At 45.7% G+C, this 18,100-nt stretch overlaps 1 protein-coding gene across 3 annotated transcripts in view; it reads left to right on the top strand.

Annotated features, from left to right (window-relative positions):
• The window catches only part of LOC134905261 (uncharacterized), a 177,618-nt gene that overhangs the window by 134,227 nt on the left and 25,291 nt on the right, over positions 1-18,100 (top strand). For all 3 annotated transcript variants that reach the window (XM_063914637.1, XM_063914620.1, XM_063914628.1), the window contains one exon: positions 17,640-17,724. In XM_063914637.1, the coding sequence (XP_063770707.1) occupies positions 17,640-17,724 (85 nt within the window). The remainder of the gene's footprint in view (positions 1-17,639; positions 17,725-18,100) is intronic.

Raw genomic sequence — 18,100 nt, 5'->3', positions numbered from 1 at the left:
TAATTAACTCTGGGGGTCATTCCGAGTTGTTCGCTCGTTGCCGATTTTCACTATACTGCGATTAGTCGCTTACTGCGCATGCGCATGGTACGCAGAGCGCATGCGCTTAGTTATTTTACACAAAAGTTAGGTATTTTACTCATGGCATAACAAAGCTTTTTCATCGTTCTGCTGATCGGTGAGTGATTGACAGGAAGTGGGTGTTTCTGGGCGGAAACTGACTGTTTTCTGGGAGTGTGCGGAAAACGCAGGTGTTTCAGGGAAAAACGCGGGAGTGGCTGGCGAAAAGGGGGAGTGTCTGGCTGAACGCTGGGTGTGTTTGTGACGTCAAACCAGGAATGAAACTGACTGAACTGATCGCAATGTAGGAGTAAGTCTCAAGCTACTCAGAAACTGTTAAGAATTTTCTATTCGCAATTCTGCTAATCTTTCGTTCGCAATTCTGCTATGCTAAGATACACTCCCAGAGGGCGGTGGCTTAGCGTGTGCAAATCTGCTAAAAGCAGCTAGCGAGCGAACAACTCGGAATGAGGGCCTCTGTCTTTTAAATATTAAGTTTGAGGTGGCGAGATGTCATCCAAGATGAAATGTCAGTTAGACATTCAGTGACACAGCCCAGTACAGATAGGGACAAATCAGGGGAGGATAAGCAGATTTGAGTATAATTTGCGTATACTGTAGATGATACTGAACTCCAAAATATACGTTATGGTAAGAACTTACCGTTGATAACGGTATTTCTCCTATGTCCACAGGTTTCCACAGGATAACATTGGGATATGCTTGAGCGTCAGCGGATTGGCACCAAATCGATCACGAGCTTTGTGGCCTCATAGGATGCACCGGGCTCATTCATATAATCCCGCCCACCAACTCAGTCAAATCAGTTGTTTCCATAGCAATTAGGCAGGAGCATTATGTTGAACCCTATTCAGGCGAGAAGAACACACATGCACACCCTTCCACGCAAGAGGGAAGAGCTTAGTGAGTATAAAGATTCTCAAATCAGGTGCGTCAGGGTGGGATCCCTGTGGAAACCTGTGGACATAGGAGAAATACCGTTATCAACGGTAAGTTCTTACCATAACGTATATTTCTCCGGCTGGGTCCACAGGTTATCCACAGGATAACATTGGGATTTCCCAAAGCAAATTTTTAGTGGTGGGGACAACCTTTCGCCCAAATTCGGCGTCATGAGAGGCAAAGGTATCCAAGGCATAATGTCTAATGAATGTGTTAATGGAAGACCATGTGGCTGCCTTACATATCTGTTCTGCTGAAGCACCATGTTGTGCTGCCCATGAAGGACCTACCTTATGTGTAGAGTGAGCAGAGACATTAGCCGGAACAGGGAGATCAGCACGAGAGTATGCTTCTGAAATCGTCATTCGAAGCCATCTTGCTAGCATCTGCTTAGTAGCAGGCCATCCCCTCTTATGAAATCCGTAGAGAATGAAGAGAGAATCTGTCTTTCTGATGGCACTGGTACGATCTACGTAGATTCTTAATGCACGGACTATGTCCAGCGACGCTTCTCCGGCAGACAGTCCCGCTACCTGAAAAGCCAGGACCACAATTTCTTCATTAAGGTTAAATTTAGAGACCACCTTTGGAAGATAACCAGACCTAGTTCTGAGAACTGCCTTATCTGGATTAAAAAATCAGAAAAGGAGACTTACACGACAGTGCTCCTAAATCTGATACTCTTCTAACTGATGTCATAGTCAGAAGAAAGAGTACTTTAGCTGTCAACCATTTAAGTGGTTCAAACGGAGCCCCCTGAAGGGCTTTGAGAACCAGACTTAAATCCCAAGGTACTGCTGGAGGAACAAAAGGTGGTTGATTGCGCAGCATTCCCTGGAAAAAAAAGTATGCACATCCTGTAAAGTAGCAATTTTCTTTTGAAACCATACAGTTAATGCTGAAACTTGAACTCTCAAGGAAGCCATCTTCAAACCCTTATCCATTCCTGCCTGAAGGAAATATAAGATTCTGGATACTCTGAAAGATTTTGGATCCATGTTTCTTTCACTGCACCAATGAATATAGGCTTGCCATATTCAGTGATAAATACGAGCAGAGGAAGGTTTCCTTGCTCTAAGCATTGTTTGAATTACCTGTTGTGAAAAACCTCTTGATCTTAGGATAGAGGTTTCAACAGCCATGCCGTCAAAGGCAGCCGATCCAGATGCTTGTGACAACAAGGACCCTGCATTAGTAGATCTGGACATTGAGGGAGCAGAATTGGTGCATCCAACGACATCCTCTGCAGATCTATGTACTAATGCCTCCTTGGCCAAGCCAGAGCTATTAGAATCACGGCACCCTTTGCTTGCTTTATTTTCCTCACCACCCTGGGTAGCAAGGAGATTGGAGGAAACAGATAGGCCAGATGAAATTCCCATTTCACTGACTGTGCGTCCACAAGGGTCGCTCCGGGGTCTTTTGTTCTTGAACCGTATACCGGAACTTTGTGATTCAGATGGGACGCCATGAGATCTATCTCTGGCAACCCCCACTTGTCTACTAGAGTCTGAAAGACCTCCGGGTGTAAAGCCCATTCAGTTTCCTGAATGGTGTGCCGACTGAGAAAGTCCGCTTCTCAGTTTAGGACTCCTGGAACGAACACTGCAGACAATGCTGGAAGATGGAGTTCTGCCCACTTTAGTATGTGACTTACCTCCTCCATTGCTCTTTGGCTGCAAGTTCCTCCCTGATGGTTGAGGTACGCTACTGCCATTGCATTGTCCGTGCGGATCTGGACTGGTTTTCCTTGCAGAATGTCCTTTGCCTGAATCAGTGCCATGTATATGGCTCGTAGTTCCAACAAGTTTATTGGCAGGCAACCTTCCTCTTTGGTCCATTGTCCTTGGAACCATATTTTTCCGGACACTGCTCCCCAGCCCTGAAGATTGGCATCTATTGTCAGGATCTCCCAATCTGATATCCAAAAGGGTCTCCCCTTGTCTAGATGGGATGTCTGTAGCCACCAGGCTAACAACCTTTTTACCTTTACCGGAAGTACCATCATTTGTTTCTCTATTGTCTGGTTAGGATCAGATGTTGCAAAGGTCTTGAGTGGAATTGTACATATTCCACCATGTCGAATGTCGACACCATCAACCCCATCACTCGCATAGCCATGTGAACTGATATTGTTTGACTGTGCAACAATTCCTGAGTCATCAACTGACCTTGGATATTTTTCCCACAGGTAGAATTATCCTCTGCAGACCTGAATCCAATACAGCCCCTAAGTGAATCATCCGTTGTGACCGAATTAGAGACGACTTTGCCCAATTTATGAGCCATCCATGTTTTTGTAGACAAGTTATTGTCTGTTGGAGATGGCTCAAGAGTAATTCCTGGGACTGTGCCAGGATTAAAATATCGTCGAGGTATGGAAAAATTCTTATCCCCTGTTTGCGGAGATAAGCTGCCATAACCACCATAATCTTGGTGAATACTCTGGGGGCTGTAGCCAACCCAAAGGGTAAGGCTTGGAACTGAAAATGTTGCTGGAGGATAGCGAACCTGAGATAAAACTGATGGGACAATGCTATCGGCAAATGCAGGTAAGCATCTTGTATATCCAGAGATACCATGTAATCCCCTGGTTCCATGGCCGAAATTATGGAACGTAATGTTTCCATATGGAACCTCGGTACCCAAATGTATTTGTTCAACATTTTGAGATTGAGAATGGGTCGAAACGACCCATTTGATTTCTGGACCAAGAATAGGTTGGAGTAAAACCCCTTCCCCCATTGTTCCGGAGGTACTGGGACGATTACTCCTGACTGAAGCAATTTGTGAACTGAATCTTGCAGTGCCCTGGCCCTCATCTCTATGTGAGATGGGCTGGTACAAAAAAACCTTCGAGAAGGCTGTTTTTTGAAGGGGAAAACATAACCCTGAGATACCACTTCTTGCACCCAAGCGTCTGTTGTCGACCGCTGCCATATGTGTGCAAACTGAAGAAGACGGCCCCCTACCTTGGAGTCCCCCAAGTGGAGGCCCGCACCCTCAGGCTGATGGTTTCTGTTCTGGTTTGGAAGCTGGCCCTCTAGTGGCCCACTGCTTCCTCATTTTACCAGACTTATTGTACTGGGTTTGCTTAGGTTCATTCTTACCTTTTGTTTTACTATGCCACCGAAATGGCCTAAAACCTGAACCCCTAGGTTTAGGAGTATGACTGGCAGGAAATATAACCTTCTTGGATTCAGCTTCTGACTCCAGAATCTCTGTCAATTCCTTAACAAAAAGAATGTTCCCAACAAAAGGCAAAGCTTCCAAAACCTTTTTGGATTCGGAATCAGCTTTCCATGTACGTAGCCAAATTGCTCTGCGAGCCGCTACCATTAAGGCTGAGCCGCTACCATTAAGGCTGAAGCTTTGGAAGCAATCGTACCCATATCCATTGCTGCTTCTTCTAGATATAGTGCAGCCTGTTTCATATGGGCTACAGGAGACTCCTGCTCCCTAGTAGGTGCTAAAAGCCCATTCTCTAATTCTTCAGCCCATTCAACTACAGCTTTTGCTATCCAGGCCGAGGCCATAGCCGGCCTTATGACTGCCCCTGACAGGGTAAAAATGTTTTTCAAAAACCATCCAATCTCCTGTCTGTGACATCATTTAACGATGTTGAAGGCAAGGGTAAAATGGATTTTCGCACCAGTCGAATGACGTGCGTATCTACTTTAGGAGGCACTTCTCTTTTTAAACAGTCCCCAGCTGGAAAAGGGTAGTACGAATCCCATTTCCTTGGGATTTTATATTTCTTATTGGGCGTAGCCCAAGGTTCCTACATAATTTCCGTCAGTTCCTCTGACCCTGGAAATTCTACCCTCACTGTTCTGGGACGTTTAAACACAGGTGCTTTAGTTTTTACTACTGGCTCAACTGAATCTTCTAGAGACAGAATAGCATTCATTGCTCCAATTAACTCAGCTATATCTTCTGAGCTGAAGCCCTCTATTTGTTCTTCATAAGGTGAAGTAGAGTATATGGAGTCATCATCTGTTGTATCCTCCTGTGTAGCTTGCGAATTGGATGATATATTTATCTTCGGTTTATCAGCTTGTTGACTTGTAGAAGCTGTATGGTCTATACCATAAGATGGGAGCTGCATGTAAGGATTAATCGTGTAACATATTCCTGCGGTAGAAGCTGCAGGGGCCAACCTGTCAGCTATACTGGATAGAGTCTGTGCAAATATGGCCCAAGGTGGACCTATTTGTTGTTGAACAGGGATCTGCCTAGTAGTCTGCTGAAATGAAAAGCAATTTGCACACAACCCATTATTTCCCAAGGATTGAGTTATTAACCCAACCTTGCAGGATAAACATGTTTTAAGTGTTGGTGTTACTGTAGTAACCTCGTCACCTTTGCCGCTCTTAGACATGATAAATAATCAACGCATCCACAGTACTACACAATCTGTAACTGAACACACTTTATATTGCATAAAAAGTGATATCAATCTGATCCCCAACCCAAGCACCAGCATTGAGGTTCAGAAAAAGAAACACTGACAAACATATATAAAGTCAGCAATCACACTAGCAGTCAGCCACATGATATTATTAGTCATATGAGCATATTATCAACTACAAACACATTTCAAGTATGTAGATGTACATTTACTGTTTTCTGTATTATACAGTTATTTTAATGTATTCAGACGCAATTGCAGAGAAAACTACAGCATTGTACAAAAACTCATATGCAATAGGCACTAAACGTAACTATTCATACTAACATAGTAGATATAATTTTAGTGCTGTATAACCCTTACTCTGTAGAGTGGGATACAGGGAGACTCACCCCACTTCCAGGATCGATAAATACGTTTGCAAACTGTTGAGTGGATCCAGACGCTACTAGTGTACACAGCCGCTCCAGTATTTTTATTGGACACAGAAGCTCAGTGAACGTTAGTGCATGCAGACGCTCTGTCTGCGACCCAGTCTCTTAGCGGTCAAACTTTAATGTATGCAGACGCAGTGCCATGCTGCGACCGAGTTCCCTCATGGTAGCGTCTGAGCCGGAAGTGAGGCAATCAGTTCATGGCTGGAGACGCTCGGAAACTGGTCATGAATTGGGGGGAGGGGCGACCAGGAGAGCGTCTGACTCCCCACTGCTGGCATCAACCCTAGGGATCGTGGCCTCAAACTAATCCTAGTGCCTTCTGATCCCTAAAGCCTACCGCTAGAGCACCCGTGGTGGTGGCGCACCAGCTACTGTTTGGTAGTCTCCTCCCAAATCAGCTGTGTCCGTATTCCCCTTCTAAGTGGAACCGATGCCTTACCTTCTCCCCGTGTTCCGGCCACAGCCTGGTAATGTCTGCTGGAACTGCTAGCAACATCCGACACAGACGCCCATCGAGACAGCACTTGTACCGTGGGTAAGCGTTGTTGCGACCCGGCGGAGAGTTGTTGGAGCGACTCTTTCCAATATGCGTTTAAGACGCTGTTAGGAAAGTTCACTCAAAAAAAGGTAAGACTATAAAAATAAATCAAAAAAAGCTCTTAGGGCTGTCAAACACAGCAGCCCTGTGACCATGGTCCAACTCCTGCCGCACCAAACAAAAAACTGATTTGACTGAGTCGGTGGGCGGGATTATATGGACGAGCCCGGTGCATCCTGGGTGGCCACACAAGCTCGTGATCGATTTGGTGCCAATCCGCTGACGCTCAAGCATATCCCAATGTTATCCTGTGGATAACCTGTGGACCCAGCCGGAGAAAGTACTGATTAGTTTACCAAGATATGCGGTATAGATAGAAAAAGCAGAGGACCCAAGACTGAGCCTTGCGGTACTCCCAACTGAAAGAGGTAGCGAAGAGGAGGTAGATTCAGAGAAGCAAACACTGAAGGAGCGATTAGATAAGTAGGATAGGAACCAAGAAAGGGCTGTGTCTTTAAGACCTAGGGATTGTAGTGTTTGTATGAGAATAGAGTGGTCAACAGTGTCAAAGGCAGAAGAATCTAGAAGAATAAGTAGTGAGTAATGGCCTTTAGACTTCGTAGTGACCAAATCATTAACCACTTTAGTCAGTGCTGTCTCTGTGGAGTGTTGGGAACGGAAGCCTGACTGAAGTGGGTCCAATAAATTGTGTGAGTTAAAAAGGTGTGTGAGTCGACTTAGGCAAGTCTCTCAAGTAGCTTAGAGAGACAAGGGAGCTAAGAGATAGGGCGGTGTTTGATAGAGAGGGTCAGAATTTTGTTTTTTCAAAATGTGAGTAAACACTGCATGCTTGAAGAGTGAAGGAAAAATACCAGTAGAGAGAGAGAGATTACAGATGTTAGTTAAGGTAGGGATGAGCACCAGAGACAGAGCTTTACTTATTTGTGAGGGTAAAGGATCAAGAGGAGAGTTAGTAGAGAAGCAGGATGAGAAGAGTGATGATACTTCATCTTCATTTGTGGGATCAAATGAAGAGAGAGTGCCAGAGGGTTCAGGTAAAGAACTGAGCAGGTCACTGGCTGCCGAAGAGCATACAATTTCATCTTGGATCTTATCAATCTTCTCCTTGAGGTAGGAAGCAAGATCTTGTGCCTTGATAGTGGCTGGTGGGGTATGTGAGGGAGGATTCAGAAGTGATTTAAATGTATTAAAGAGTCATTTGGGGTTAGAGGCTTGAGCAGAGATAAGAGTTTGGAAATATGATTATTCGGCAGTGTCCAGGGCATTTCTCGAAGAGTGGTAGACAGTTTTATATGTGAGGAAGTCACTTGAAATACGAGATTTACGCCACTGACATTCAAGTTTACGTGTGAGTTTTTGTAGTTGTCTTGTTAATTTAGAGTCCCATATTTGACATCTAGGCCTACGGAGTGTGATGGGTAGTTGGAGTCACTTCATCAAGGGCTAGTTCTAGAGTTTCGTTCAGGTGTGATTAGTGATGTGCACCGGAAATTTTTCGGGTTTTGGATTCGGTTCCGAGGCCGTGTTTTAGATTCGGACGCGTTTTGACAAAACCTCCCTGAAATTTTTTTGTCGGATTCGGGTGTGTTTTAGATTCGGGTGTTTTTTTTTACAAAAACCCCTCAAAAACAGCTTAAATCCTAGAATTTGGGGGTCATTTTGATCCCATAGTATTATTAACCTCAATAACCATAATTTCCACTCATTTTCAGTCTATTCTGAACACCTCACACCTCACAATATTATTTTTAGTCCTAAAATTTGCACCGAGGTCGCTGGATGACTAAGCTAAGCGTCCCAAGTGGCCGACACAAACACCTGGCCCATCTAGGAGTGGCACTGCAGTGTCAGACAGGATGGCACTTCAAAAAAATAGTCCCCAAACAGCACATGATGCAAAGAAAAAAAGAGGCGCAATGAGGTAGCTGTGTGACTAAGCTAAGCAACACAAGTGGCCAACACAAACACCTGGCCCATCTAGGAGTGGCACTGCAGTGTCAGACAGGATGGCAGATTTAAAAAATAGTCCCCAAACAGCACATGATGCAAAGAAAAAAAGAGGCGCAATGAGGTAGCTGTGTGACTAAGCTAAGCAACACAAGTGGCCAACACAAACACCTGGCCCATCTAGGAGTGGCACTGCAGTGTCAGGCAGGATGGCACTTCAAAAAATACTCCCCAAACAGCACATGATGCAAAGAAAAATGAAAGAAAAAAGAGGTGCAAGATGGAATTGTCCTTGGGCCCTCCCACCCACCCTTATGTTGTATAAACAGGACATGCACACTTTAACAAACCCATCATTTCAGCGACAGGGTCTGCCACACGACCGTGACTGAAATGACTGGTTGGTTTGGGCCCCCACCAAAAAAGAAGCAATCAATCTCTCCTTGCACAAACTGGCTCTACAGAGGCAAGATGTCCACCTCCTCCTCATCGTCCGATTCCTTACCCCTTTCACTGTGTACATCCCCCTCCTCACAGATTATTAATACGTCCCCACTGGAATCCACCATCTCAGGTCCCTGTGTACTTTCTGGAGGCAATTGCTGGTGAATGTCTCCACGGAGGAATTGATTATAATTCATTTTGATGAACATCATCTTCTCCACATTTTCTGGAAGTAACCTCGTACGCCGATTGCTGACAAGGTGAGCGGCTGCACTAAACACTCTTTCGCAGTACACACTGGAGGGGGGGCAACTTAGGTAAAATAAAGCCAGTTTGTGCAAGGGCCTCCAAATTGCCTCTTTTTCCTGCCAGTATACGTACGGACTGTCTGACGTGCCTACTTGGATGCGGTCACTCATATAATCCTCCACCATTCTTTCAATGGTGACAGAATCATATGCAGTGACAGTAGACGACATGTCAGTAATCGTTGGCAGGTCCTTCAGTCCGGACCAGATGTCAGCACTCGCTCCAGACTGCCCTGCATCACCGCCAGCGGGTGGGCTCAGAATTCTTAGCCTTTTCCTCGCACCACCAGTTGCGGGAGAATGTGAAGGAGGAGCTGTTGACGGGTCACGTTCCGCTTGACTTGACAATTTTCTCACCAGCAGGTCTTTGAACCTCTGCAGACTTGTGTCTGCCGGAAAGAGAGATACAACGTAGGTTTTAAATCTAGGATCGAGCACGGTGGCCAAAATGTAGTGCTCTGATTTCAACAGATTGACCACCCGTGAATCCTGGTTAAGCGAATTAAGGGCTCCATCCACAAGTCCCACATGCCTAGCGGAATCGCTCTGTTTTAGCTCCTCCTTCAATGTCTCCAGCTTCTTCTGCAAAAGCCTGATGAGGGGAATGACCTGACTCAGGCTGGCAGTGTCTGAACTGACTTCACGTGTGGCAAGTTCAAAGGGTTGAAGAACCTTGCACAACGTTGAAATCATTCTCAATTGCGCTTGAGTCAGGTGCATTCCCCCTCCTTTGCCTATATCGCAGGCAGATGTATAGGCTTGAATGGCCTTTTGCTGCTCCTCCATCCTCTGAAGCATATAGAGCAGGGGTGGGCAATTATTTCAGCTGAGGGGCCACTTGACATTTCCTGTCAGTATCCGAGGGCCACATACAAAATAGCAGCTCGCTCCACTTGCCAAAAATATAGGGACGTGGCTTCATGTGGAAGGGGTGTGGGCAAAAAATAATACAGATTCATATTAGGCTGCACAATAGTCTCCATTATTCAAATTGCGCCACACAGCGCCACTTACACACATTACACAAGGTAGAGCCCCTTTTACACACATTACGGCAGGTAGAGAGCCTTTTTACACATTAACATTTTATTTAGGATAATTATTGTGCAGCAAGCAAATTATCCAGTGTCTTATGGCCCCTGGGGAAAGGTGTGACACGGTGACAGAACACGGGGGGTGTGACACAGTGACAGAACACGGTGGGGGTGACACGGTGACAGAACATGGGGGGTGTGACACGGTGACAGAACACGGGGAGGGGGGGTGATAGTGACAGAACACGGGTGTGTGACACAGTGACAGAACACGGTGGGGGTGACACGGTGACAGAACACGGGGAGGGGGGTGACAGTGACAGAACACGGGTGTGTGACACAGTGACAGAAAACGGTGGGGGTGACACAGTGACAGAACACGGGGAGGGGGGGGTAACAGTGACAGAACACGGATGTGTGACACGGTGACAGAACACGGGGGGGGGGGGGTGACACAGTGAAAGAACACGGGGAGGGGGGGTGACAGTGACTGAACATGGTGGGGGTGACACGGTGACAGAACACGGGGAGGGGGGTGACAGTGACAGAACACGGGGGGGGGGTGACAGTGTCAGAACACGGTGGGGGTGACAATGACAGAACACGGATGTGTGACATGGTGACAGAACACGGGGGGTGTGACACAGTGAAAGAACACGGGGAGGGGGGGTGACAGAACACGGTGGGGGTGACAGTGACAGAACACGGGGGTGTGACATGGTGACAGAACACGGTGGGGGTGACAGTGACAGAACACGGGGAGGTGACACAGTGACAGAACACGGGGGGTGTGACACAGTGACAGAACACGGGGAGGTGACACAGTGACAGAACATGGGGTGTGTGACACAGTGACAGAACACGGGGAGGTGACACAGTGACAGAACACGGGGAGATGACACAGTGACAGAACACGGGGGGTGTGACATAGTGACAGAACACGGGGGGGTGACATAGTGACAGAACACGGGGGCTGACAGTGACAGAACACGGGGGGGGTGACACAGTGACAGAACACGGGGGGCGGGGGGTGACATAGTGACAGAACATGGGGGTGACATGGTGACAGAACACGGGAGGGGTTGGTACAGCGAGAGCTAAAGATCTCTCCCCCAAACCTAAAATCAGTCTGACGCCACTGCCCGCACACACAAATATATGGACACTATCACACACACACACACACACACACTTTCACTTTTCCCATTAACTTACTGATCTGGCTCGCAGTGGCAGGAAGGATGGATCTGTAGCAGTCTGGCTCTTGTCCCGTGTAGCTCCGCCCCCTGAGGTCCCATATAGCCCCAACCCCTTCTCGGCACGTAGTCCCGCCCCCTTCTCGGCTGAACACAGCCGTTGTCACTGGGGACTCTGGAGGAGGCTGCTACAACGCAGCAGCAGGAGCAGCAGGGTAGAGAGGCGCCGCTGGCAGCTTGGAGGTACTGCAGTGCAGAGCAATGAAAAGCAGCTCAGCAGTCCGGGCCGCCTGTCATTGCTCGCTGGTGGGAGGCAGTGGGCCGGGCAGGATCGGTTTGCGGACCGTATTTTGCCCACCCCTAATATAGAGGGTTGAATTCCACCTCGTTACCACCTCTTGCTTCAGATGATGGCAGGGCAGGTTCAGGAATGTTTGGTGGTGCTCAAGTCTTCGGCACGCGGTGGCTGAATGCCGAAAGTGGCCCACAATTCTTCGGGCCACCGACAGCATCTCTTGCACGCCCCTGTCGTTTTTTAAATAATTCTGCACCACCAAATTCAATGTATGTGCAAAACATGGGACGTGCTGGAATTTGCCCAGATGTAATGCACGCACAATATTGGTGACATTGTCCGATGTCACAAATCCCCAGGAGAGTCCAATTGGGGTAAGCCATTCTGCGATGATGTTCCTCAGTTTCCGTAAGAGGTTGTCAGCTGTGTGCCTCTTATGGAAAGCGGTGATACAAAGCGTAGCCTGCCTAGGAAAGAGTTGGCGTTTACGAGATGCTGCTACTGGTGCCGCCGCTGCTGTTCTTGCTGCGGGAGGCAATACATCTACCCAGTGGGCTGTCACAGTCATATAGTCCTGAGTCTGCCCTGCTCCACTTGTCCACATGTCCGTGGTTAAGTGGACATTGGGTACAACTGCATTTTTTAGGACACTGGTGGCTCTTTTTCTGACGTCTGTGTACATTTTCGATATCGCTTGCCTAGAGAAATGGAACCTAGATGGTATTTGGTACCAGGGACTACAGTACCTCAATCAAGTCTCTAGTTCCCTGGGAATTAACGGTGGATACCGGAAACACATTTCTCACCATCCAGGCTGCCAAGGCCTGAATTATCCGCTTTGCAGCAGGATGACTGCTGTGATATTTCATCTTCCTCGCAAAGGACTGTTGGACAGTCAATTGCTTACTGGAAGTAGTACAAGTGGTCTTCCGACTTCCCCTCTGGGATGACGATCGACTCCCAGCAGCAACAACAGCAGCAGCGCCAGCAGCAGTAGGCGTTACACTCAAGGATGCATCGGAGGAATCCCAGGCAGGAGAGGACTCATCAGACTTGACAGTGACATGGCCTGCAGGACTATTGGCTTTCCTGTGTAAGGAGGAAATTGACACTGAGGGAGTTGGTGGTGTGGTTTGCAGGAGCTTGGTTACAAGAGGAAGGGACTGCTTCCGCTGTCATCCAAAGTTTTTGAACTTGTCACTGACTTCTGATGAATGCGGGCCAGGTGACGTATAAGGGAGGATGTTCCTAGGTGGTTAACGTCCTTACCCCTACTTATTACAGCTTGACAAAGGCAACACACAGCTTGACACCAGTTGTCCGCATTTCTGTTGAAATAATTCCACACCGAAGAGGTGATTTTTTTTGTATTTTGACCAGGCATGTCAATGGCCATATTCATCCCACGGACAACAGGTGTCTCCCCGGGTGCCTGACTTAAACAAACCACCTCACCATCAGAATCCTCCTTGTCAATTTCCTCCCCAGCGCCAGCAACACCCATATCCTCATCCTGGTGTACTTCAACAGTGACATCTTCAATTTGACTATCAGGAACTGGACTGCGGGTGCTCCTTCCAGCACTTGCAGGGGGCGTGCAAATGGTGGAAGGCGCAACCTCTTCCCGTCCAATGTTGAGAAGGTCAGGCATCGCAACCGACACAATTGGACACTCCTTGGGGATTTGTGATTTAGAAGAACGCACAGTTCTTTGCTGTGCTTTTGCCATCTTAACTCTTTTAAGTTTTCTAGCAGGACGATGAGTGCTTCCATCATCAGGTGAAGCTGAACCACTAGCCTTGAACATAGGCCAGGGCCTCAGCCGTTCCTTGCCACTCCGTGTCGTAAATGGCACATTGGCAAGTTTACGCTTCTCCTCAGACGATTTTGATTACATTTTTGGGTCATTTTACTGAGCTTTATTTTTTTGGATTTTACATGCTCTCTACTATGACATTGGGCATAGGCCTTGGCAGACGACGTTGATGGCATTTCATCGTCTCGGCCATGACTAGTGGCAGCAGCTTCAGCACGAGGTGGAAGTGGATCTTGATCTTTCCCTATTTTACCCTCCACATTTTTGTTCTCCATTTTTTAATGTGTGGAATTATATGACGGTAATATATCAATAGCAATGGCCTACTACTATATATACTGCGCACAACTGAAATGCACCACAGGTATGGATGGATAGTATACTTGACGACACAGAGGTAGGTAGAGCAGTGGCCTACTGTACCGAACTGCTATATAGTATATACTGGTGGTCAGCAAACTGTGCAAAACTGAAATGCACCACAGGTATGGATGGATAGTATACTTGACGACACAGAGGTAGGTAGAGCAGTGGCCTTCTGTACCGTACTGCTATATAATATATACTGGTGGTCAGCAAACTGTGCAAAACTGAAATGCACCACAGGTATGGATGGATAGTAAACTTGACGACACAGAGGTAGGTAGAGCAGTGGCCTACTGTACCGTACTGCTATATAGTATATACTGGTGGTTAGCAAACTGTGCAAAACTGAAATGCACCACAGGTATGGATGAATAGTATACTTGATGACACAGAGGTAGGTAGAGCAGTGGCCTACTGTACCGTACTGCTATATATTATATACTGGTGGTCAGCAAACTGTGCAAAACTGAAATGCACCACAGGTATGGATGGATAGTATACTTGACGACACAGAGGTAGGTAGAGCAGTGGCCTACTGTACCGTACTTCTATATAGTATATACTGGAGGTCAGCAAACTGTGCAAAACTGAAATGCACCACAGGTATGGATGGATAGTATACTTGACGACACAGAGGTAGGTAGAGCATTGGCATACTGTACCGTACTGCTATATAGTATATACTGGTGGTCAGCAAGCTGTACAAAACTGAAATGCACCACAGGTATGGATGGATAGTATACTTGACGACACAGAGGTAGGTAGAGCAGTGGCCTACTGTACCGTACTGCTATATATTATATACTGGTGGTCAGCAAACTGTGCAAAACTGAAATGCACCACAGGTATGGATGGATAGTATACTTGACGACACAGTGGTAGGTAGAGCAGTGGCCTTCTGTACCGTACTGCTATATAGTATATACTGGTGGTCAGCTAACTGTGCAAAACGGAAATGCACCACAGGTATGGATGGATAGTATACTTGACGACACAGAGGTAGGTAGAGCAGTGGCCTTCTGTACCGTACTGCTATATAGTATATACTGGTGGTCAGCAAACTGTGCAAAACTGAAATGCACCACAGGTATGGATGGATAGTATACTTGACGACACAGTGGTAGGTAGAGCAGTGGCCTTCTGTACCGTACTGCTATATAGTATATACTGGTGGTCAGCTAACTGTGCAAAACTGAAATGCGCCACAGGTATGGATAGATAGAATACTTGACGACACAGAGGTAGGTAGAGCAGTGGACTACTGTACCGTACTGCTATATATATAGTTATACTGGTGGTCAGCAAAATTCTGCACTGTCCTCCTACTATATACTACAATGCAGCACAGATATGGAGCGTTTTTCAGGCAGAGAACGTATAATTCTGGTGGTCACTGGTCACTGGTCAGCAAAACTCTGCACTGTCCTCCTACTATATAATACTGCTGGTCCCCAGTCCCCACAATAAAGCAATTAGCACACTGAGCACAGATATTTGTAGCACACTGAGCACAGTCAGATATGGAGCGTTTTTCAGGCAGAGAACGTAGATATTTGCACTTGCAGCACACTGAGCACAGATATTTGCAGCACACTGAGCACAGATATTTGCAGCCCACTGAACATAGAAACTGAGAGGACGCCAGCCATGTCCTCTCACGATCATCTCCAATGCACGAGTGAAAAATGGCGGTGACGCGCGGCTCCTTATATAGAATACGAACCTCGCGAGAATCCGACCGCGGGATGATGACGTTCAGGTGCGCTCGGGTTAACCGAGCAAGGCGGGAGGATGCGAGTTACTCGGACCCGTGAAAAAAAAGGTGAAGTTCGGGCGGGTTCGGATCCCGAGGATCCGAACCCGCTCATCACTAGGTGTGATACAGCCATCTCAGAAAAGGTGAATGCAAAAATAGGTGAAAGCAGTTTTTTGGAGTGAGGTGGAAAGTTCTTGAAGATTAATTGTGTTAATATTTCTGCGGGTTTGAGGAAGGTTTCAGCAACACAGACTTTGAATTAACGGAGAAGAGTATGCAGGTAATAAGGCTGTGATATGAGAGGGGGAAAGGAGTGTTAGTGAGTTCAGAAATGGAGCATAGTCTGGTGAATACTAGATCAAGGCAGTGGCCCTCCCAATGAGTAGAGGAGTCAGTCCATTGGGAGAGGCCGAGAAAGGAGGTTAGAGAGAGTAGTTTGGAGGCGTGAGAAGCAGATTTTGGACAATCACTCATGATGATGGTGAAGATGTCAGAGGATAGGAAGTGAGGGAGCCAGGCAGAAAAATCTTCCAGAAATTGTTTGGGATGCTCAGGTGGGGGATAGCTGCAATACGCAGAGAGAAAGGAGAGTAAACCCTGAAGGAATATACTTCAAATGATGACATTGTAGATGTCATTGTTATTCTATTGATCGTTGTCTATCCAGAAATGAAGTCCTGTAGAAAGTGCATTTGAAAGTTTCATGAAGCACCCATTTAAAGGTTATGCTGATGTCTGGTTTACACTGTATACATTGATGTGTATTAAATTCTTTAGATTATTATTAATTATTATTATTATTATTATTATTATTATTATTATTATTTATAAGCTTCTACTTGGGTTCCATAGGGTTATGTAGGCCATACAAGTGGATAAAACTGACAATACAGACTAAAACAGACAATATATCAATTCACTTAGATATATAGGCAAAGTCATTATTTAGCGTAATTATATAGAGAATAAAAAGGGGATATGGCCCAACTCATGCCAGTTTACAATCTATAGGATAACAAACTTTTTTTCATGGAATACCCTAAATGCAATCTATCCATCTTTCCATGCCTTGAATCTCTTATAAATAACCACAAAACAAAATCTTTTATTTTTTCTTTTGCATAAGCAAATGTGCCTGGTTTTGTTTGTCAAAATAGACAACGAATCTATAATAACAATTTGTACTTTTACTTTAACGTGATTTCCTGTTTCTTAATAAAACCTGATATGTGGCATCAAAACTAAATCTAGGCATACATCAACACACTGCTGCATTTTGTAGTCACAAAATGATTTTTCTTAGAACATGTGTAACTGGTTAGAATTGTCCTGTAGTGCCACCAACTGGCCATTTTGTTAAGTGAAATCGATGATTAAAACTGACTGCGTTATTTCACTACATCATTACTTTGTTTACTTGACGAGAATGTTCCGTTTTTATATTTTAACTGTCTACCCATTGTAAATTGTTAAATTAGACAGAGTCCTTCAAATAAAGTATAGCTTGAATGAGTTAATTACCAAACAAGTTCCCTGTGGGCACAATAAACATTGGGAATAAGCTGTTTCGTTGTATTAAAAATAAAGTATTACCTAGTTTTGCTGATGCCTATGGATAGAGACACAATAGACATTTTTTACTTCCTTTGGAATTTTGGGACTTTTTTTGTGTCTCGATCTGGTTTTGGACTGGGGCATGAAGGAACCACTGGGGGAATGCATGGGTAGGGGCCCTATATTATTAAGTGTCTTAAATTGAACAAGCGTCCTACATTTTTCACTTTAATGTGGCACCTGGAGATAATTGTCCCTACTTAAGACTTTTTGTGGCAGTAGGTAAAAAAGAAACAATAATATATATATATATATATATAGATATATAGATATATATAATATAAATGATTGCCGCTTTAAAAATCCAGCCATACTCACGTGACATCCTGCAATTCCTGCTACTCACAGGTTATTACATTTAACCCAAAGTGTGGTGGATATTGAAGCACATACAGTACCTTTCTGTAATTTTCCTTTTCTCTTGTGCCTATAGTGAAAGGGCAAACTTTGCACAGGAACAAGACACTTTCTATCAGAAAAAAGAGGAATTCATCAGACAGTATAAGATTCAGCAAGAGGTTTGTAGTTTTTTTTTTACCCTATCCAACTTTATTAACAGCTATAGCACTAGTTTGTTGTTAGCAGAAATTTAAAATGAGTTGTGCTATCTGTAGTGATGGCACCAAATTATTTGATGGTAACAATGATAACTAGTCAAATGCAGCGGCAGCTCCTACCTTTGAGTAGGAGAAGGGCTGCTGCAGGCCAGGTCCCGGGAGATGACCGCGCCGTTGCTGCCACTGGCCAGTTCCTGGGAGAGTAGCGAGCCACTGCTGCCGCTGCCAGCCAAGTCCTGGAACTGCACATGCACAGTCAAGCAGCTGCTTCACTGCGCATGAGCAAACACCCGGCAGCTATGGACTGTATCTGCAGCAGTCCATAGAAGCTGGGATT

The sequence above is a fragment of the Pseudophryne corroboree genome, chromosome 1 (assembly GCF_028390025.1).
Source record: "Pseudophryne corroboree isolate aPseCor3 chromosome 1, aPseCor3.hap2, whole genome shotgun sequence".
Lineage (NCBI taxonomy): Eukaryota > Metazoa > Chordata > Amphibia > Anura > Myobatrachidae > Pseudophryne > Pseudophryne corroboree.
This window is presented reverse-complemented; position numbering and strand designations above follow the sequence as displayed.